Source organism: Chiloscyllium plagiosum, chromosome 7, assembly GCF_004010195.1.
Source record: "Chiloscyllium plagiosum isolate BGI_BamShark_2017 chromosome 7, ASM401019v2, whole genome shotgun sequence".
Classification (NCBI taxonomy): Eukaryota; Metazoa; Chordata; class Chondrichthyes; order Orectolobiformes; family Hemiscylliidae; genus Chiloscyllium; species Chiloscyllium plagiosum.
Window position 1 is genome coordinate 99112022 of NC_057716.1, and position 22975 is coordinate 99134996.

The 22975-nt window shown below is 45.0% G+C and overlaps 1 protein-coding gene across 1 annotated transcript in view; it reads right to left on the minus strand.

Moving 5' to 3' along the window:
- si:dkey-91i10.3 (cytochrome P450) overlaps positions 1 to 22975 on the minus strand; it is a 53089-nt gene that overhangs the window by 5250 nt on the left and 24864 nt on the right. Inside the window, exons 3-7 of the mRNA XM_043694248.1 lie at positions 21765 to 21962; positions 17646 to 17809; positions 15563 to 15729; positions 9036 to 9117; positions 5990 to 6199 (exon numbers count right to left, since the gene is read on the minus strand). Of these exons, the coding sequence (XP_043550183.1) occupies positions 5990 to 6199; positions 9036 to 9117; positions 15563 to 15729; positions 17646 to 17809; positions 21765 to 21962 (821 nt within the window). The remainder of the gene's footprint in view (positions 1 to 5989; positions 6200 to 9035; positions 9118 to 15562; positions 15730 to 17645; positions 17810 to 21764; positions 21963 to 22975) is intronic.

Here is a 22975-nt window from a genome sequence, read left to right on the forward strand (position 1 = left end):
GTGGAAGGTATAGGGGGGATGTCAGGGGTAGGTTCTTTACCCAGAGAGTGGTGGGGGCATGGAATGCGCTGCCTGTGGGAGTGGCAGAGTCAGAATCATTGGTGACCTTTAAGCGGCAATTGGATAGGTACATGGATGGGTGCTTAAGCTAGGACATAATGTTCGGCACAACATCGTGGGCCGAAGGGCCTGTTCTGTGCTGTATTGTTCTATGTTCTATGTTCTAAATAAAGTTGTTAATTTTTACTTTAAATAGTTCTTGGCCTCTCGAATTTTCACAGATTACGGCATTTGATAAATCTTTTCTGTGTTGCTGGTTTAAATTCAACAAAGGGTTTACCCCATGTCGTAACAGCTGGTGGCTCGTTGTCAGGATTTGAACTAGTTTAGACACATTTGAGTAGACTTGACGAACATTCCCAGCCGATTTAAACACTTGCAGGTTAGTGTCCTAGATCTTTAAATTTGTTTAATTTCGATGACTTGTGGCTGATTAAATTAAAAGTGAGAGAAATGGCTCTTAAAATTGCTAAATAGGCTCTGGGATTTGAAGATGATTCTCAAATTTGCCAAGAAAGCTTAGAAGGAAAGAAAAATGCCATACTTTTAGAATTAGCAAACCCATTGTAAGGGAATTACTCAACACATTGGTGTGTCAGAGAATCAGCCAAGTGCAGTAGAGGTAGAAATACTTCAATTACAATTGAGGAAAATAGAGTTAGAAGATAAAGAAAGGGATAGAGAAAGAGAGAGAGAGAGAAAGGAAAAGGAGAGAGAGAAGGTTCTTGGCTGAGCAAAGTGTGAGATTAGAAAGGGACAGAGCAAGAGAGAGAGAAGAAAGGGAGTGAGAAAGAGAGAGAGAGAATAAAGAGAGAGAAAGAGAGAGAGAATTTGAACTTGAGAAATTGTGACTTAGTCAGCAAAGGAGAAAGTGAGGTCTGCAGATGCTGGAGATCAGAGATGGAAATGTGTTGCTGGAAAAGCGCAGCAGGTCAGGCAGCATCTAGGGAACAGGAGAATCGACGTTTCCTGAAGAAGGGCTAATGCCCGAAACGTCGATTCTCCTGTTCCCTAGATGCTGCCTGACCTGCTGCGCTTTTCCAGCAACACATTTCCATCACTTAGTCAGCAAAGTCAAGTTAACAGGATGGAGATTAAAAGAGAAGGTTGTGATATATATAAATATGTCAAAACTGTCACATTTTTATGAGAAAGATGTTGAAGCCTTCTTTATTTCATTTGAAAAATTGGCTAGGCAGGTGGAGTGCTCTGAGGATTTATGGGTGATGCTAGTTCAGACTAAACTGGTCAGCAGAGCTAGTGAGGTATTTGCTGCATTGTCAGATGAGGGGTTAAGAGATTATGAAGAGGTTAAACAGGTTAATTTAAGTGCTTATGAATTGGTACCAGAAACATATAGACAGCGGTTCAGAAGGAACCAGGTCAGACTTATGTTGAGTTTGAAAGAATTAAACAGAGTCATTTTGATCGATGGGTGCATTCTTTGAAAATAGATAGGAGCTTTGAGGTTCTAAGGGAGATTTAAAGACCCATTTCCAGAGATGGTATGAATTCACATGGAGGAACAGAAAGTTCAGGAAGTGAGAAGGACAGAAGAATTAGCAGATGAGTACATGTTGGTGCATAAGACAAGCTTCCGGCCAGAATTTCATCCTGTGAGAAGGGCAAGAAGTTGTAATTTTGAGAGATACTCAGGATCTAACCAGTCGCTGATAATAAGTGATGAGCAAACTTGCACGCTTTCTGATCTATTACCTGAGATTTTGGTAATTTGTGGGATAGATGGTCAGAAATTTAGCCTTTCCCTATGTAAGATCAGGTTGGAGTGCCAACTCAAGACTGGGAAAGTTACAGTGGGAGTGATTGACAGAGTGTCAGTTCCAAGAATTCAGTTTGTTCTTGGGAATGATTTGGCAGGATCCGAGGTGGGAGTGACACCTCTTGTTGTGGAGAAACCCAAGGAAGACCAAGAAACTGAGGAGTTAAAACAGAAATACCCTGGTATTTTCCCAGACTGTGTGGTAAGCAGACCCCACTATCATAAGTCACAGCACAAAGCAAAAAGTAAAGAGAAAGATAAACGAGTTGAGGTTCAGATAGTGGACACTCTGTTTGATGTAATGGTGCAGGAAAATCCTGAACAGGCAGAGAGGGAGGGTCAGACAGAAGTGTTTCGTCCTGAAAGAATAAGAGACTTGCAAAAGGATAAGATGATAAAAGATATATATGTGGGTGCGTACTCCAAAATGGAAGCTGAGAATATTCCAGAGGGTTATTATCTGAAAGATAGAATTCTAAGATGGAAATGGAGACCACGGCAGGTTAATGCAGAGCAGACATGGGCCAAAGTGCACCAGACTGTGTTGCCGGTAGCATACAGACGTGTTACGGGTGGCACATAAACTACCTGTAGGAGGTCATCTAGGGGTATGAAAGACTCAGGCTAAGGTACAAAAACATTTTTATTGGCCTGGAATGCACAAGGATGTGGTTAATTTTTGCCAAATGTGTCATACAGATCAACTGGTCGGTAAGCCACATGTGGCAATGAAACCAGCCCCTTTGTTGCCATTTCCCACATTTGAAGAACCTTTCGTGTGGATTATAATTGATTGTGTAGGTCCCCTCCTGAGAACTAAAAGTGGGAACCAGTACTTATTAACCATAACGGATAATTCCTGAAGAAGGGCTTATGCCCGAAACATCGATTCTCCTGCTCCTCGGATGCTGCCCGGCCTGCTGTGCTTTTCCAGCACCACATTTTTCAACCGTAACGGATGTGTCCACCAGATTTCTGGAGGCAATTCCATGGTGGAGTATCAAAGCAAAAAGGGTGGTAGAGGAGTTAGTCGCTTTCTTCACACGGTATGGGCTACCCAGAGAGATTCAGTCGGATGAAGGGTCAACTTTTACTGCTCGGCTGTTTAAGGATGTTATGGATAGCTTAGGTATACTGCACCTTAAATCCAGTGCATATCATCCTGAATCCCAGGGAGCTTTAGGAAGGTTGCATCAGACTTTGAAGACCATGTTGAGAGCATACTGTCAGGACTACCCGAGTGATTGGGATAAAGGTATCCCATTTGTATTGTTTTCCATTACAGATGCCCCAACCGAATCTACTCAGTTCACTCCCTTTGAGTTAATATTCGGGCATGAAGTGAGAGGCCCTTTGAAATTAATTAAAGGGAAATTGACAAGACCAAAGTTGAAGATCTCATACTTAGATTATGTATCAGAGGTGAGGGAGAGATTAAATCGAGTAGGTGAGTTAGCTAAACAGCACTTAAAGAGGGCACAGCGTAGAATGAAACAGGTGGCAGATAAAAGCTCTGAGATTCAGGCATTTTCCCGAGAAGGTGACGTGATAGCACTGCTACCAATGATAGGTGATCCCTTCAAAGCCAGGTTTAGTGGTCCCTGTCAAATTGAGAAAAGTCAGGTGAACTATCTAGTAAGGATGCCACATAGAAAGAAAAGGTATCAGGTATGTCATGTAAACATGCTGAAACCATATTATACTAGAGAGAAAGAATTGGATAAATAGGTGTTAATTACGGTCCTGCAGAATGAGGAATCAAATCCAGATGATGTGGATTTTGATATGCCTCAAAATTGAATAAAAAATGAAGAAGTCCTTGAGGAGTGGGATAGGTTAGTAAGCTATCTGTCTCAGGAACATAGAATGCAGTTGAAAGATTTGTTACTGCAGTATAAGGACATATGTAAGAATCAGATGGGGAGGATTAATGCTATTGTAAATGAAGTAGCTGTAGGGAATACTGCTCCGATAAGACAACATCCCTATTGGCTTAATCCTTTCAATGCCAGACAGGTCCAGAATGAGGTGGAGGCCATGCTCAATGGGGACATTATCGAACCAAGCCAGAGCAAGTGGAGTTCACCGATCGTCTTAGTTCCCAAACCAACAGCACTCAAAGAATCTGTGTGGACTATTGGAAGGTCAATGCCGTTACAAATCGGACTCATATCCAATTCCTAGATTGGAGGACTGTGTCGAGAAAGTCGGATAAGCCAGTTACATCACCAAGTTGGATTAATGCGTGGTTACTGGCAGGTACTTTTATCAGAGATGGCAAAAGAAATTTCTGCGTTTGTAACCCCAAATGGATTATATCAGTTTAAAGTGATGCCCTTTGGAATGAAGAACGCACCCGCCACATTCCAAAGACTCATGAACAGAGTTGTGACTGGGTTAACCAACTATGCAGTCTAATTGGACGATGCACTGATCTTTAGTAAGTCCTGGAAAGATCACATGGTACAATTGGCAGAGCTCTTTAAATGACTATGAGAAGCAAAACTGGTGATAAACTTAAATAAAACTGAATTGGCAAAAGCAGAAGTGATGTTCTTGAGACATAACATCGGTCATGGAAGGTTCACTCCACGGAACGCAAAGACAAAGGTCATCAAGGAATTTCCACGACCAACCTCGAAGAAAGAGGTGCTACAATTCTTGGATCTCCTCGGAATCTATCGGAAGTTTGTTCCAAACTGCAGCAGTGTAGTGGCACTGTTAACCGATTTACTGAAGAAGAACACAAAGGACAGAACAATGCCACGAGGCATTCGACCATTTGAAAGCAATATTAACCACCAAACCAGTTTTAGCTACAACAAACTTCTCAAAACCTTTTAAAATCGCCATCGATGCTGGTGACATTGGATTTGGAGCTGTACTCCTACAGGAAGATGAGGATGGGATTGAACTGCCATTTGGCTAGTTTTCGAAGAAGCTCAACATCCACCAGAGGACATACTCCACAATCAAAAAGGAACTATCGAGTTTGGTACTGGCCTCACAACATTGTAATGTGTATGTCACAAACAATGTGACAGAGACGGTTGTGTAGATGGATCACAATTCACTTACATTCTTAGAACGCTTTAAAGACAAGAATATGAGACTATTTCGTTGGAGTCTTATGTTACAGACTTTTAATTTAAAAACCCCATACTTGTTGCGGGTCGTAAGAATGTAATTGCAGATGCGTTATTGTGAATTTAATGGATAAAGTTTGGATGAGATTGGTATTTATTTAATATTATATATATATTTAGCTTTATGAGAAGAAGTTAAGGTGAACTTATATTAAAGTTATTTGTATGTTAAGGTAATGTTTAAAAATTAGAGAAAAATGAAGCTATCTTTTCATTATGATGGTTCATTTTCTCTTAATGGGGGAGATATTATGAAGTTGTGGGTGTACTGTACCTTTAAGAGAGTTAGAAGCTAGCAGAACTACCTGACAGCACCAAGTGTTCTCAATAAGGTAACAATGTAAGACTTGGGTAGCTGGTTGCCTGGAAATGACAAAACAGATTCGAATGAGGCCAATCAGTTTAAATTATACCCTGAAATATATCAAATTCCAGTCATGTTTGAATTTAATATATTGACAATCTTAAAAGCCAATGACGCAATCTGATGCTTTGGGGGTAGAAGACTGGGGAAAATTGAACAGTTGAGAGGAGTACTGCCAAGCATGTAAAGACTACTTGAAAACTCGCTCTTTTAAAGGTACATTTATCTATCAGTAACCTGTGAAGCAGAATCCCCAAGGAGAAGAAAAGACAGGAATACAGAGAAAACTGAAAACTGCTTGGTTTTGAGATAAGAAGTTTTGTTTTGTAAATATTAATCGGGAATTTTATCGGACTAGTATTGTAGAGGAGAAAGTAAAAGATAGGTTAGAGGAAGCAGTTGTAAATAGTCGTTAGTTAATTATTTTCTGTTATACTTTAAGAAATAAAGTTGTTAATTTTTACTTTAAATAGTTCTTGGCCTCTCAAATTTTCACAGATTATGGCATGGGATAAATCTTTTCTGTGTTGTTGTTTTAAATTAAACAGGATGGTTTACCACATGTCTAACACCTTCTCATTGAAGCCTGAGGTCAGTGTGGTGGATGTGCCCACCTGGCACTCGCTCACTCCAACCTACCTGTGAGATCACACTGTACATCTCCAGCTCTGCCACCCTCTTGCCCAGGCAGGTACGGGTACCAAACCCAAAGGGGATGGAGGCAAAGGGATGGTGCTTGTTCTTCTCCTCTTTGTTTATGCGAAGCCAGCGGTTTGGCTGAAAACTCCTGGACTCAGTGAACTCACTGTCTTCCTGAGAAACGGCATAGTGACACAGGTGGAAGAGCGTCTGCAGTGGAGGGAGGAGCAGTTAGTGCATCTTACACAAAGCAGGCAAAGAGCTTCGAGACTTGTAGCGACACATCACCCCTCAGCCTGTTACAATATTTACAAACACTGCTTCCAATAATGTACCTATACAGGACAGTCCGAAGGCACTCACAAAGTATGGTCACTGTTGCACTGTAGGAGGCGCAGCAGTTAAGGTGTACACAGCAAGATCCCACAACAGCAAAAGCCTTATAATAGTACACTTGCAAGTGATGCCGTTTGAGACAAGGACTTGGCAGGAACACTCTCCTGCTCCTCTCCCAACCTCCCAGTTGCCAGGTGATCTTTCACGCCCGCAGAAGAAGGCAGATTGGACCTTGTTTTGACGCCTTATCCAAAAAACGTGACCTCAGAAAGTGCAGCACTCCCTCAACAGTGCACTGGGACTGTCAGCTGGTATCAATCTCTGGCATGGGACTTAACCCCAGCACCTTCACAAAATGTGAAGTGCTTTAGGATGTCCTGAGGTTGTGCAAGATTCTGAAGCCCATTTCAGAGAATTTAGCAAAATGATTTTCTCTGAGGCTGGTTACAATCGCATCCCAGTTTGAGGAATTTACCTATTGCTATTTGGTAATAACCAGCTGTAATTAATTTGGACATTATATTGAGATATAACCACACTGTTCCTTTCCAGTGGGTCACATCTCAGCAGGTACGACCGCTCAGTGTGTTCATACATTAGCTAATAACCCAGAAATGTAATTAAATGGAAAAAACAAGACGTGAAACAGTAAATACTTAATACAACTTACACTAATAAGTAGGATTGAAACTTTAGTCCAATTTATTAAATTCTAAAAGCAAAGGGTAAAGTTGCCATAGCTCTACTGTATCATAGGACTATCCTTTCATTAGCAAGGTGGCTTAACTTCAGGGTCACCACACCTCAGGTGAGGGGAGAGGTTGAGTCCATCACAGTAACCTCAGCTGGTATGGGAATTCAACCCACACTGTTACCACCACACTACAGTGCAAACCCACTATCCAACCAACTGAGCTAACTCACCCCTACTATCCAACCAACTGAGCTAACTCACCCCCAAAGCATCAGATTGCGTGAGTGCTAGAGATTTGTTTGTTCATTGAAAGTTAGAATAGAAAGTATTGTCTTTGCTCTTTATTGTCATTTTTTACAACACTTTCAACTTTGGAACCGTAATCATTTTGCATACGATGGGAGGATTGCTTTCTTTAATGAATGGGATCAGTGAGTAGAAAAGCCATTCACCCATCGAAGAATATCCAGCGTGTCTGCCCCAACATGAGGTGATGTGAAAACACCAGTCAATGTACAGATTGCTCATCAAAGGCGGCTGTCATCTGCTTCTGGACAAACAATTAGTTCCAAAAGCAAGAAATGAAAAATATCATACACTTATCGCCCTGAGTGAGAGAGTCTGAGAGATTGCAAAGTACAGATATCTCCCACCAGGTCTTGTACAGATACCTCTTTAATCAAGAGGGTCTGTGAAACAAGCCTTTGTTCACTATCTCCCCCAAAAAAACAGGGTTTAAGAGATTATGCTGCACAGGTCACTCCCTGAGGGAAGGATGGAGAGACAGCAATCTTTGTGCAGATTGGAGGAGGCAATGGCCTAGTGGTATTATCACTACACTATTAATTTAGGAAACTTAACTATTGTTCTGCAGATCTGGGCTCAAATCCAAGGCAGATAGTGAGATTTGAATTCAATATAAAATCTTGTATTAAAGGTCTCATGATGACCATGAAACCATTGCTGATTGTTGGGGGGAAGGAAACTCATCTGATTCATTAATGTCCTTTATAGAAGGAAATCTGTCATCCTCACCTGGTCTGGTATACATATGACTCCAGACCCACAGCAATGTAGGTGATTCCTAACTACCCTCTGGGATGGGCAAAAAATGACGACCTAACCAGCGGCACCCATATGACGTGAGTGAATAAGAAAAGTTATCTTCTTGAGCAATTGCAACATTTAAGAGGCATTTGGATGGGTATATGAATAGGAAGGGTTTGGAGGGATATGGGCTGGGTGCTGGCAGGTGGGACTAGATTGGGTTGGGATAGCTGGTCGACATTGACGGATTGGACCGAAGGGTCTGTTTCCATGCTGTACATCTCTATGACTCTTAAGGTGAGGATCTGGGCGATTAATCTTTATACAGATATCTCCTTGAGCGAGAGAGTTTGTGAGACACAAGTCTTCATACAGAATCTCCCTGAGCACGAGGAGTGGAGAGATTACAACGTACAGATTGAGTGAGTGATTGAGAGACCCCACTCTTTATGCAGTTATCTCCCTAAAGGTGAGGATCTGAGAGATTAGTCAGAGAGACAACATTTTATTTGGTCTCTGAACAGGGGGATCTGCAACAGCCATCTCCCTAAGACAGGGGCTAGCTGAGCTTAGCCAATGATTGCACATGCACCCAGAACCACTGAGTGCAGACCTAATGCAGAACTCTCAGGTATGGAATTGAATGAGTATTTGGATACAAGGGAGGTTGGGGGAGCTTTTAAGTAAATTACCCCACAACAGCTTTTTGTAACTTTTCTAACCAATACTCAGAATTGGTTTAGCGCAGTTGGCTGCATTGTTGGTTTGCAGAGTAGTATGATACCAACAGCATGGGTTCAATTCCCATTGCTGGTTTGAGGTTACTGTGAAGGACTCTCTTTGTCAGCCTCCTCCAATGCCTGAGGTCTGGTGGCCCTCAGGTTAAATCACCACCAGTTGCTTCTCTCTTATTAGACTGAACCCATGGTCTGGTAAGACAATGGTGACACAGTGTTAACCAATACTAACATTTTTAGCAAAGTAATATCCTCCGGCCACCACTCCATTCTCTATGGCAAGTCGAGCATTGCCAGGAACGACTGGATACATCCTACATCACAAAAAAGACAGGGTGAATCGTCATTCCAGTCAACAGGCGGACATTTTTTATCTTGAGATGAAAGGAGAGGAAAGACTAAGTGCCGATAACAGGCGTCTACAGGATAATGTTATAGAGATGCATGAAGGAATAAGGAAAACCACTAACCCAGAGCATCCATTTTAAATGAAATTTTGTCAGATTAAAAGACACAGCTTCAAGCAAAGGGCAATTTTGGAAAAATGTTCTTCTCAAAAAAGCCCATTTGACTCCTTGGGTGATACTGAATCAAATTCCCATTACCCATCTCTCCTGATTTTTGCCTTCATTAATTTCGACCGAGTGAATTCTGCCCAGCGCCAGAATGAATTTAGCCTGGAGTAGATTTGCTGAAATAATCAATTCAATGTCACCTCGCCCCCACACGGATGAGATGTGAGATTAAACCTCGGAGAAAGTCGTGGAGACTAAGAGCTAGGATAAGTGTCTTGAGAAATTGGACCCCATTAGAAAGTCGGGCGTGATGAGATTCCCAGTCTTACGTTTTCTGCTTCAAAGCAGCAGACATCTTGGCCAGTCTTCTGCTGTGGCATTGTCTTGTGCCACACTTTCACCTCTTTAACCTGCAAATACTCTTCTCTTCATGATGTGGAGATGCCTGTGTTGGTCTGGGGTGTACAAAGTTAAAAATCACACAACACCAGGTTATAGTCCAACAGGTTTATTTGGAAGTACTAGCTTTCGGAGCTTAACCCGTTGGACTATAACCTGGTGTTGTGAGATTTTTAACTCTTCACTGTCTCCAAACCAACCCACAATTAAACTTCTCCTGAGGTTAACTCAGATTTTCCAGGACTTTGCAAATACTTGATTCTTTCTATCTATTTTCCTACCTCTATCTGGAGAATTTGAGATTTTCTTTTAATAAACCTGCTCAGAGATGTTATGATACACCACTGAAGCAGGTGGGACTTGAACCTGGGTCTGCTGGGAAAGATGATGTGGAGGTGCCAGCGTTGGACTGGGGTGGACAAAGCCAGAAGTCACACGACACAAGGTTATAGGCCAACAGGTTAATTTGAAATCACAAACTTTCGGAGTGCTGCTCCTTCATCAGGTGACCAAAGCTAGAGGGCATAGGTTTAAGGTGAAAGGAGAAAGAGGGGCAAATTTTTCACGCAGAGAATGGTGCGTGTATGGAATGAGCTGCCAGAGGAAGTGATGGAGGCTGGTACAAATACAACATTTAAAAGTCAGTGGGATGGGTATTTGAATAGGAAGGGTTAGCGGGATCTGGGCCAAATGCTGGCAAATAGGACTGGAATTATCGGTCAAAGTATTGAGTACAGGAATTGGGAGGGCATGTTACGGCTGTACAGGACATTGGCTAAGTCACTGTTGGAATATTGCGTGCAATTCTGGTCTCCTTCCTATCGGAAAGATGTTGTGAAACTTGAAAGGGTTCAGAAAAGATTTACAAGGATGTTGCCAAGGTTGGAAGATTTGAGTGATAGGGAGAGGCTGAACAGGATGGGGCTGTTTTCCCTGGAGCATCAGAGGCTGAGGGGTGACCTTATAGAGGTTTATAAAATCATGAGGGGCATGGATAGGGTAAATCAGCAAAGTCTTTTCCCTGGAGTTGAGGAGTCTAGAACTAGAGGGCATAGGTTTAGGGTGATAGGGGAAAGATGTAAAAGAGACCTAAGGGGTACCTTTTTCACACAGAGGGTGGTACGTGTATGGAATGAGCTGCCAGAAGAAGTGGTGGAGGCTGGTACAATTGCAACATTTAAAAGGCATTTGGATGGGGATATGAATAGGAAGGGTTTGGAGGGATATGGGCCGGGTGCTGGCAGGCGGGACTAGATTGGGTTGGGATATCTGGTCGGCCTTGAGGGGTTGGACCGAAGGGTCTCTTTTCATGCTGTATAGCTCTATGGCTCCATAACTCCATAGAGGCCAGAATCCCATCACCACATTATTTATACGTGGACAGTCCTTCATTCTGGCACAATCTCATCAGAGTCAGCACCCAGAGAGTCAGAATTTCTGACACTCCTCTTTTAATCTGTCAGCCAGGTCTCCCTGATTTGGCCCAGGTTATCAGTCCCAATCAGGGAATTCATATTCTATGAGATTCTCTCTAGCTGACCTTTTTTTTAGATTAGATGAGATTCCATACAGTGTGGAAACAGGCCCTTTGGCCCAACCAGTCCACACCAACCCTCTGAAGAGTAACCCACCCAGACCCATTTTCCTCTGAATGATGCATCTAGCACAATGGGCAATTTAGCATGGCCAATTCACCTAACCTGCACATTTCTGGACTGTGGGAGAAAACCAGAGCACCTGGAGCACACCCATGCGACGAGTGTGCAAACTCCACACAGAGAGTCGCCTGAGGCTGGATTCGAACCCGGGTTTCTGGTGCTGTGAGGCAACAGTGCTAACCACTGAGCCATCTTGTTCCAATCACTACGTAAACGATCTCCACCACCTCTTAAACAGTATTATCATCACTGAAACCCCACTACCAACATCTGGCGGGTTCCCATTTACCTGAAAATCAACTGGACTTGCCACATAAGCACAGTGACTGCAAGAGCAGGTCAGAGGCTGGGAATACTGTAGTAACTCATCCCTGACACCCCCAAACCTGTCCACCATCTACAAGACACAGGTCAGGAGTGTGGTGGAATACTCCCCACTTGCGTGGGTGAGTGTGGCTCCAACAACACTCAAGAAGCTTGACATCATCTAGGATAATTTAATACATGCCGTGACATCGAACAATTCTTCCGTCGCCTCCGCCTCCGAGCTTACTTTCACAATCAGGACTCCCGCCCACCTTCCGAGGACCCCTTCGCCCACCTCCAACACACTGCATCCACCTGGACACCCCGCGCTGGCCTATTACCTGCCCTCGACCTCTTCATTTCCAACTGCCGCCGGGACATTAACCGCCTCAACCTGTCGACCCCCCTCCCCCACTCCAAGCTCTCATCCTCACAACACGCAGCCCTCCAATCCCTCTGCTCCAAACCTGACCTCACCATCAAGCCAGCGGAAAAAGGGGGCTTGATGGTGAGGTCAGGAGGTCATTGGCGCACTGACCTCTACATCGCTGAAGCCAAACGCCAACTCGAGGACACCTCTTCCTACCGCCCCCTTGACCATGACCCCACCCCCCATCACCAAACCATCATCTCCCAGACCATACACACCCTCATCACCTCAGGAGAATTCCCACCCATGGCTTTCAACCTCATAGTTCTGGAATGGTTTACCTCCTACCCAAGATTCACAAACCCGACTGCCCCGGCAGACCATCGTCTCAGCCTGCTCTTGCCCCACTGAACGCATCTCCACATACCTTGAACTGTCCTATACCCTCGGTCCCACATACATTCGGGACACCACCTCCAAGACTTTCGTTTCAGCAGCTCCCAACATCTCATCTTCACAATGAACATCCAGTCCCTCTACACCTTCATCTGCCATGACCAGGGCTTCCAAGCCCTTCATTTCTTCCTCTCCCGACGTCTCCACCAGTACTTTTCCATGGACACTCTCATTCGTTTGGCTGAACTAGTCCTCATCCTCAATAATTTCTCTTTTGAATCCTCCCACTTCTTCCAGATGAAAGAGATAGCCATGGGCATCCGCATGGGCCCCAGCTATGCCTATCTCTTTGTCGGCTACTTGGAACAGTCCATTTCTGTAGTTACACCGACACCACTCCCCACCTTTTACTCTGCTACATTGATGACAATGTCAGTGCCAACTCGTGCTCCCATGAAGAAGTTGAACAGCTCATCAACTTCACCAACATATTCCATCCGACCTTAAGTTCACCTGGACCATCTCAGACACCTCCCTCCCCTTCCTGGACCTCTCCATCTCAATGAACAGTGACCAACTCAACACTGACATCTTCTACAAATCCACCACTACCTGGACTACATCTCCTCCCACCCTGCCTCTTGTAAAAATGCTATCCCTTATTTCCAAGTCCTCTGACTCCGCTGCATCTGCTCTCAGGAGGACTAGTTCCATCACAGCACAGCCCTGATAGCCTCCTTCTTCAAAGACTGCAATTTCCCCTCCCATGTAGTTGATGATGCCCACCAGCACATCTTAATCACTTCTCACACCTCTGCCCTTGAACCCCACCCCTCCAACTGCAACAAGGACAGAACCCCCCGGTCCTCAGCTTCCACCCCACCAACCTCTCCATACATTGCATCATCTTCTGCCATTTCTGCCACCTACAAACAGACCCCACCACCAGAGATATATTTCCCTCCCCACCCCTATCTGCATTCCATAAAGACCATTTCCTCTGCGACTCTCTTGTCAGGTTCATGCCCCCCAACCTCACCCCGATCAGCCCACCCTCCCCTCCTAGCACCTTCGCCTGCCACCATTGGAAATGCAAAACCTGCACCCACATCTCTCCCTCACCTCCATCCAAGGCCCCAAAGGAGCCTTCCACATCCATCAGAGATTTATCTGCACTTCCACACGTCGTATGACTTCTGACTTTGTCCACTAGGAGATAGTGAGGACTGCAGATGCTGGAGATCAGAGTCGAGAGTGTGGTGCTGGAAAAGAACAGCAGGGCAGGTATTATCCGAGGAGCAGGAGAATTGAAGTTCTGGGCAACAGCCCTTCATCAGGAATGAGGCTGTGAGCCCAGGGGGTGGCGAGATAAATGGGAGGGGGGTGGGGCTGGGGGGAAGGTAGCTGAGATTGCGATAGGTAGATGGAGGTGGGGCAACTGTATCCGTTGCTCCCGGTGCGGTCTCCTTTACATTGGGGAGACAGGACACCTACTCACAGAGTACTTCAGAGAACATCTCCAGGGCACACCCACCAACCAAACCACAGCCCCGTGGCTAAACACTTGAACTCCCACTCCCACTCTGCTCAGGACATTCAGGTCCTGGGCCTCCTCCATTGCCACACCATAACTACCCAACGCCTGGAGGAAGAACACCTCATCTTCTGCCTTGGGACCCTCCAAACCCATGGCATCAATGTGGACTTCACTTCCTAATTCCCCTTCTCCCCACCTTATCCTAGCTCCAACTCGGCACCGACCTCATGACCTGACCTTCCCGTCCATCTTCCTTCCCATCCATCTGCTCCACCCTCCTCTCTGACCTATCACCTTCACCCCCACCTCCACCTACCTATCGCAATCTCAGCTACCTTCCCCCCAGCTCCCTTGTCGGACCTGCCCAGCTCCTTTTCCACCTATCCACTCCACCCTCTCCTCCCTGACCTATCACCTTCATCTCCTTCCCCACTGACCTATTGTACTCTATGCTACTCTCTCCCCACCCCCACCCTCCTCTAGCTTATCTCTCCACGCTTCAGGCTCTCTGCCTTTATTCCTGATGAAGGGCTTTTGCCCGAAACGTCGATTTTGCCTGTCCTCGGATGCTGCCTGAATTGCTGTGCTCTTCCAGCACCACTGATCCAGAATCTGGTTTCCAGCATCTGCAGTCATTGTTTTTACATCATCTAGGATAAAGCAGCCCGCTTGACAGGTACCCATCCACAAATATTCACTTCCTCCTATCCCAATACACATCAGTACCATCGACAAGATGGACTGCAGTGACTCAACAAAGATGCTTAAACAGCACCTTCCAAACCCACAATCGTTTCCATCTAGAAGGACAAGGACAGCAGATACATGGGAACACCACCTCCTGCAAGTTCCCCTGCAAGCCACTCACCATCCTGACTTGGAAATGTATTGCCGTTCGCTGGATCAAAATCCTGGAATTCCCTCCCTAAGGGCATTGCGGGCCAACCTACAGCACATGGACTGCATCGGTTCAAGAAGGCAGCTCACCTCCACCTTCCCAAGGGGCAACTAGGGACAGGCAATAATTGCTGGGCCTAGCCACAAAGGTAGATAAAGAAAAAGCAAAGAGAATGGATGCAGGATACCTGAAATATGAACAAAAAGTACTGGAGAAACTCAGCTAATCTAGGAGCATCTGTGGAGAAAGAAACACAATCAATACTTGATGTCCAATATGACTTCTTCGGAGCCCACCTCCCCCTTTATCTGCAATTCCCCCCACACCCACCCCCAGTCCCGAAGAAGAATTACACCTGAAACATCAACCTCCTGATGCTGCCTGACTTGCTGTGTTCCTCCAGCCTCCTGACTGTCTACATGATATTGTTGAACGGTATAGGTGGTCCAAGGGGCTGAATGGCCTCTTTGTTTTCCTATAAGGGTAAAACAGAAGGGATCCTGGTATATCTGGGATCTGATCCCCTCTCCACCCCTTCCCAATACTCAATGTGAGAAAACGTCCTTTCCACATCCCTCCCACACACAGGCCAGGGATCCCAGGGTCACTAACTCCAGAGAAGTAGCAAAAGGCAGTGAAAGGAGAGAAGCTTGGAGCAGAGCTGTCAGCTGGGACCCTACCGGAGAGTCTCTTTGGCCACTGCCTTCAAGAACGGCATGTTGGCAAAATCTTTCGCTTCGGGGATTTGGTCCCCGGGACAAACACTGGTCACTTCTTCATACAGCTGCTGTTGAATAGACGGCTCCCGAGCCAGATTGTACAGGATCCAAGAGGTCGTGTTGGAGGTCTGAAAGACAGGAGCGGGTTTGCTTCAATGGAAAGCCAGCAGAGCTTGAGGAGATGTCCTGTGCTACAGTTAACAGAGTTAAGGTGAAGCTTGCCCTGTGTAACTGGGGGAAACAGAAGGGGAATTCTCCACAATCCCAGTAGGGGGAGCTATGTGCTTATAGATCAAAAACAAATCCCAAAGCCCATGAGTAGTTGAGTAGGAGATCGTGAGGACTGCAGATGCTGGAGAAACCAGAGTCGATAAAGTGTGGCGCTGGGTGAAAGTTTAAGCCCGAATCGTCGACTCTCTTGCTCCATAGATGCTACTTGACCTGCTGTGTTTTTTCCAGCGCCACCCTTTATTGACAGTTGAGTACAATACAAAAGTTAAAAACCATACAACACCGGGTTATAGTCCAACAGGTTTAATTGGAAACACTAGCTTTTGGAGCGAAGCTCTTTCATCAGGTGATAGCCCTCCACTATCACCAGATGAAGGAGCGTCGCTCTGAAAGCTAGTGCTTCCAAATAAACCTGTTGGACTATAACCTGGTGTTGTGTGATTTTTAACTTTGTCCACCCCAGTCCAACACCGGCATCTCCAAATCATGAGTACAATACAAACACGGGACTTAATACATCACAGAAAGAGGCCATTTGGCCCATTGTCTTGGTGTCAGCTGTCCCAATTCACTTAGTGCTTATGTCTCACTTTGTTCCCCATTTGCCTGCACACCCTTGATTTTCAGATAACTGTCCATTTTCTTTGCAATATCATGTTTACCTGTATTGAGGAAGTCACTATTATAGACCAAGGGAGAATGAGATGGTAACAGGAGCAGGATCAGGACATATTGCCCCTTAAGCCCACTCAATTTACTAAATACATTGAGAGGTAATTTTCTGGCACTGCTGCACTCACCACCCCATTCTCTTGAATATCCTTGAGGTCAAGGTTTTTAGGGTAGAGAATGCCAGAGATTTACAACTCTCCCAATGAAGAGTCCTTCATCTCAATTACAGAGGTCCAACCTCTTATGCTGATTCCCTAGTTCTAGACCTCAACCCCAGCAAGGGGACAACATGTGCCCTGTCAAGCCCACAGAGAACAGCAAACTTCCAATTAGATCCTTGCTCATTGTTCTAAACTCCAGGGCACATCGGCCCATTCAATTCAACCTCTCCCTGTAAGACAATTCTCTCATCCCAGGAATCAGATGAATGAAACTAGTTGCACTCCCTCCAAGGCAAGTATATCTTTGTTACTTGTGGAGACCAAAACTGTACACCAGATGCAGTTTCATCATTTGCTATCTCATTGTAGGAAGACATCTTTGCTCAATTCCAGCCCCTTTGCAATAAAAGTTGAAATAGCATTTGGCGTCCTATAGCAATAGGCGAATTTGCCGTGAATTGTAGAACCCCTGCCATGCAGATCGAGGCCATTCAGCCCATCAAGTCTGCAATGACCCTCCCAACCCAGCACTCCTACCCTAACCCTGCATTTCCCACGGCTAATCCACCTAGCTGGAACATCCATGGACACTAGGTACAATTTAGCATGGCCAACCCACTTAACCTGCACATCTTTGGATTGTGGGAGGAAACCCACACAGACACGGGGAGAATGTGCAAACTCCACACAGACAGTCGCCTGAGGCTGGGATCAAACCCAGGCAGCAGTGCTAACCACTGAGCCACCATGCCACACACTTTATGCAAAGATGTCACAAATTCCTCTGAATTCCAACACCTATAAGTCTCTCACCATTTGAAAAAGTCTGTTTCCTTCTACATCGCTGGAGTTCTTGTAACAAATCTATGAGGATGCCATTGAGAAATCCTCATTCAATTCAACGAACATGTCCCTCAGTGCGATCAAGCTTATTACAGTCAGCCAAACACACAATCACTATTAAATATCTTGGTCCTTACGGTGTCTACTGCAGCTAACAGGAGCTCACACAGACTGCCATACACATCAAAAGGAGTCATCTTGATATTGGCCAGTAGGTACGTGAGGTACTCTCCTTCCACTGCACAGCCCTTCTCAACGTGCTCCTGGATCTCCCTTATCTTCTTATTGACAAGCTTCTCAGCTGAAAGTTAAGAAAATACTGTTGACAATTAATGTGATGAGCAGAAGTTTTTAATACCCAGATTGTGAGGGGAGCAGAGTTGGTGTGCGTCTGGAACACATTGCCTAGAAGACACAAAAATCCCTTGTTTCTTTCTTTAAAACTAAATTCCTTGGACACTGTTACTGCCCAACCCTAACTGCTCTTGAACTGACTGGCCATTTCAAAAGGCACTCAAGAGTCACCCACATTGCTTTGGGTCGGGAGTCACATACAGATTTCTTTCCCTCGTGGGTATTTATGAGTTTTCACAGCAGTCAACGGATGGTTTAGGGTAAACTAACTCTCAATTACAGATCTTTATTAAACAAATTCAAATGCCGTCAGCAGCTGTAATCAGACCTGAACTCATGGCTTCAGGATGACTAGTCTAGCAACATTACCAGCACAGCACCATTTATGGGCATGTATGCCAAACTGTTTAGACAGGTTTGCTTAACATATGAGGAACGTTTGGGACTGTACTCAATGGAGGTTAGGAGCATGAGGGGGATCTTACTGAAACGTACAGAATACTGAACGGCCTAGACATTAGGAAGATGTTTCCATTGATAGGAGAGACTAGGACCCGAGAGCACAGCCTTGGAGTAAAGGGAAGACCTTATAGAACGGAGGTAAGGAGAATCTATGGAAGTCATTGCCACAGAAGGCTGTGGAGGCCAAGTCATTGAGTATATTTAAAACTCAGATGGATAGGTTCTTGAGTATCGGGGGATCGAGGGTTATGGGGAGAAAGCAGGAGAATGGGGTTGAAACGAAACTGATCAGCCATGACTGAATGTTGGAGCACTCTCGATGGGCCGAACAGCCTAATTTCTGCTCCTATGTCTTATGGTTTATCGTCTAAATTAGGATGTGGGGGTGCCGGTGTTGAACTGGGGTGGACAAGGTCAGAAGTCACACGATGCCAGGTTATAGACCAACAGATTTATTTGAAATCACAAGCCTTCAGGCTGAACAAAGAAAATTACAGCACTGGAACAGGCTTTTCAGCCCTCCAAGCCTGTGCCGATCCAGATCCTCTGAGTAAAACTGCATTGATGTCTCTCCCACAAACTCTGTGCCTATGTGCCTCTTTACATTTCACCTGACGAAGGAGCAGCGCTCCGAATGCTTGTGCGGTCTCAAATAAACCTGATGGACTATAACCTGATGTCATGTGACTTCTGACCTAGACAAATTAAAACACACTTCTGGAGCAAGAGGGATCTGAATCTGTGTCTCCTGACCCAAAGGCAGGGACATTACCATATACGAGGCATTACCACTGTTACAGAGGTACAGGGAGTGTTGATGACTCCCCCACACTGTCTGGTTTGCTCTCTCTGGGGGAAACTGACAGCTCGGAAGGAATAGGAGTCTCAATTCACCAAGATTCCATTACGTTAGCAAGTTTTGAGAAGATTTGTAGCTCAGGTTGAGATTTTGGATGTAGGTTTGCTGTAGGTTTGGAATTTTCAGCATTGCTTCGCCTGAGGCCCACTGAAGATGTTAACTAATAAGGTGACGAAACATCTGGAAATGAACCTTCCAGCTCAGCGAGCAAACCTACATCCAATTCCATTGTGTAAAATCTCAGTGTGATCATATCAGCAGTGTCATCTTTTTGACAGGTCGCTGTTCGGATTACAGTCAATGGAGTTCAAATAATGAGGGGTGGATCTCATAGAAACGTATAAAGATCTAACAGGATCAGACAGGGTAAACACAGGAAGGATGTTACTGATGACAGGGGAGTGTCATAGTCTAAAAACACAGGACAAGCCCCTGAGGTGAGGAGAAACATTTTCACCCAGAGAGTGGGGAGCCTGCGGAATTCTCTGACACAGAAAGGGGTTGAAGTCAAACATTGAATGTTTTCAAGGTGTTAGATATAGTTCTTCGGGGGCTAAAGGGATCAAAGGGTACGGGGAAAAAGTGGGAACAGGGGGCTGAGTTAGATGATCAGCCCTGAACGCATTGAATAGCAGAGCAAGCTCGAAGGGCCGAATCGCCGACTCCTACTTTCAACGTGAACACTGCAGAGTGACATCTCACTGCTGTGATGCCATGTGTGTGTATGGTAGGATGCTCCCTCTGCTGGTGGTGCTCGCAACTAATACACCCTGAATAAAAAACGTGGGCATACATTTCAGTCACCATAATGTAGAAAACTGGAAGGTGTGATTAGACTGGCTTCTGCCCAGCTAGCACGAGTGATGATGGACTGAATGGCTGCTGTATTTCTATAAAACCTTTCTATGCTTCTGTTTTTACAATTCCCTTTACTGTCTCGTTCGGGGGGGGGGGGGGGAGATCCGTTTGGCTCTCTGCATGTTGCCCCAGCAAGGTTTCTGGATGCATTCCAACACTAAGAAATACCAAAGTTCCGAAATAAACAGGGAGGATGCTAAGGAATCTCTGCAGGTCTGGCAGCACAACAGCATGACAGGAGTTGGAGCTGGAGTTGGCCATTCAGCCCCTCAGGTCTGCCCTCACACCCTCTAAGACCAAAACCAGGTCTCAATTCCTCTTTCGAGCCAATCCTTGATTCCTCAATATTTCTAAAATCAATTAATCTCCTCATTAAATAGTCTTCACAACTCTCCAGGGTAGAGAATTACAGATGTTCAGTATTCTCTGGATGATGACTTTCCTTTGTATCTCCGTTTTAAATGAGTATCCCCTTATTCTGAAATTATGTCCCCTAGCCTGAGATCCCCCCATTAGCAGAAACACCTTCACAGCGTTGACCCTGTCAAGCCCCTTCAGAGTCTTGTCTGTGAGTTCTGAAGAAGTGTGGTATCAGACTCAAAATGGTAACTGTGTTCCTCTCTCCACAAATAGTCATAGAGATGTACAACCCAGAAACAGACCCTTCGATCCAACTCGTCCATGCCAACCAGATATCCTAAATTAATCTAGTCCCATTTACCAGCATTTGGCCCAAATCATTCTAAACCTTTCCTATTCATGTACCATCCAGATGCCTTTCAAATTATAATTGTAATTATAGTTCATAATTATAAAGCTGTAATTATACCAGCCTCCACCACTTCCTCTGGCAGCTCACTCCATACATGCACCAATCTCTGCATGAAACATTTGCCCCATAGGTTGCTTTTAAGTCTTTCCCCTCTCACCTTAAACCTATGCCCTCTAGTTTTGGACTCCCCTACCCTGGGAAAAAAGACTTTGTCTGCTTACCCTATCCATGCCCTTCATGATTTTATAAACTTCTATAAAGTCACCCTCCCCAGCCTCTGACACTCCAGGGAAAACAGCCCCAGCCTGTTCAGCCTCTCCCTGTAACTCAAACCTTCCAACCCTGGCAACAATCCTTGTAAATCTTTCCTGAAACCTTTCACGTTTCACAACATTTTCTTACAGTAGGGAGACCAGAATTGAACATGTATTCCAAAAGCAGCCTAACCAATACCCTGCACGGCTGCAACATAGCATTTCAACTCCTGGACTCAATGCACTGATCAATAAAAGCAAGCGTACCATATGCCTTCTTCACCACCCTGTCAACCTGCGACTCCGCTGTCAATGACCTGTGAGCCTGCACCCCAAGGTCTCTTTGTTTGGCAACATTCCCCACGGCCCTACCATTAAGTGTTCACGCCCTGCCCTGATTTGCCTTTCCAAAATACAGCATCTCACATTTATCTAAATTAAACTCTTACCTAGTACTCCTCGACACATCAGCCCGTCTGATCAAAGTCCCACAACCTTCTTCGCTGTCCAGCACACCACCTGCGAACTCACGAACAACATTTCTCGTACTCACATCTAAATCATTTACATAAATAACAAAAGGCACTTGATCCAGCACAAGACCTACTGCGTTTCTCCTGTTTGTAGTTGTAACACATTGTTACAGGATGGAACAAAAGTCTCACAAATAATGCGACTTCAAATAATTTGGCCTTACTGATGTAAAAGATGTAGTCCCACGCTGCTACAAATCGTTTCCACTGCGGTATATAGGGCCACAAAGCTTTTGGAAAGAAGACAATAATCGCGGAGAGGCGGAACATTTCAAACACGGCCTTGATGAATTTATCCGTTTCCTCGGGAACCTTTTCTTCCAGGCACCCCATCCTCGTTTCAAACAGTATTGTGCAGATTGCTGGGAAAAAGCAAACCAGAAAAAAAAACCTGTCAACTGATTGCTGCAGAGCGAGAATATTTGATTTGATTTGATTTGATTTACAATTGTCACATGTACCGAGGTACAGTGAAAAGTTGTGTTTTGCGTGCATTACAGGCAGACAATACCATACAAAGTGCACTAGGATAATAGAACAGAGAAAGGAATCCAGCAGCAAAGCAGCTACACAAAGAGCCAGATCAACCCTTACATTTAAAATTTGAGAGGCCCATTCAGATTTGACTACTGCAAACAGTTTCCATATCCTTATCTGAGGAAAGATATACTGCCATTGGAACATAGGAATAGGGTAGGCCATTCTGCCCATCTTACCTGCCCATTTACAGTACGATCAGGGCTGATCAATCACTTCAATGTCTTTTATTCACCCTCATCCCTGTGACCCAGTATGCTGCTGATCATCAGAAATTTATCGATCGAATGTGGTGCTGGAAAAGCACAGCATTCAAGGAGCAGGAAAAGGGGCACTTTGGGCAACGGCCCTTCATCAGCAATCCGCCCAAAGCATCAATTCCCCTGCTTGTCAGATGCTGCCTGATCTGCTGTGCCACACTCTCGACTCTAAGCTCCAGCATCTACAGTTCTCACTTCCTCTTAGAAATTTATCAATGTCTATCTTAAATGTACACAAAGACTGAGCCTTCACAGCCCACTGTGGTATGGAATTCCAAAGGTTTAAAAGCCCTTAAGTAAAATTATTGGCGGTATGTTGATCCCATTATCTTATGATGAGGTGATCTCATAGTCATAGAGATGTGCAGCATGGAAACAGACCTTTCGGTCCAACCCGTCCATGCCGACCAGATATCCCAACCCAATCTAGTCCCACCTGGCCAGCACCCGGCCCATATCACCCCAAACCCTTCCTATTCATATACCCATTCAAATGCCTCTTAAATGTTGCAATTGTACCAGCCTCCAGCACTTCCTCTGGCAGCTCATTCCATACATGTACCACCCTCTGTGTGAAA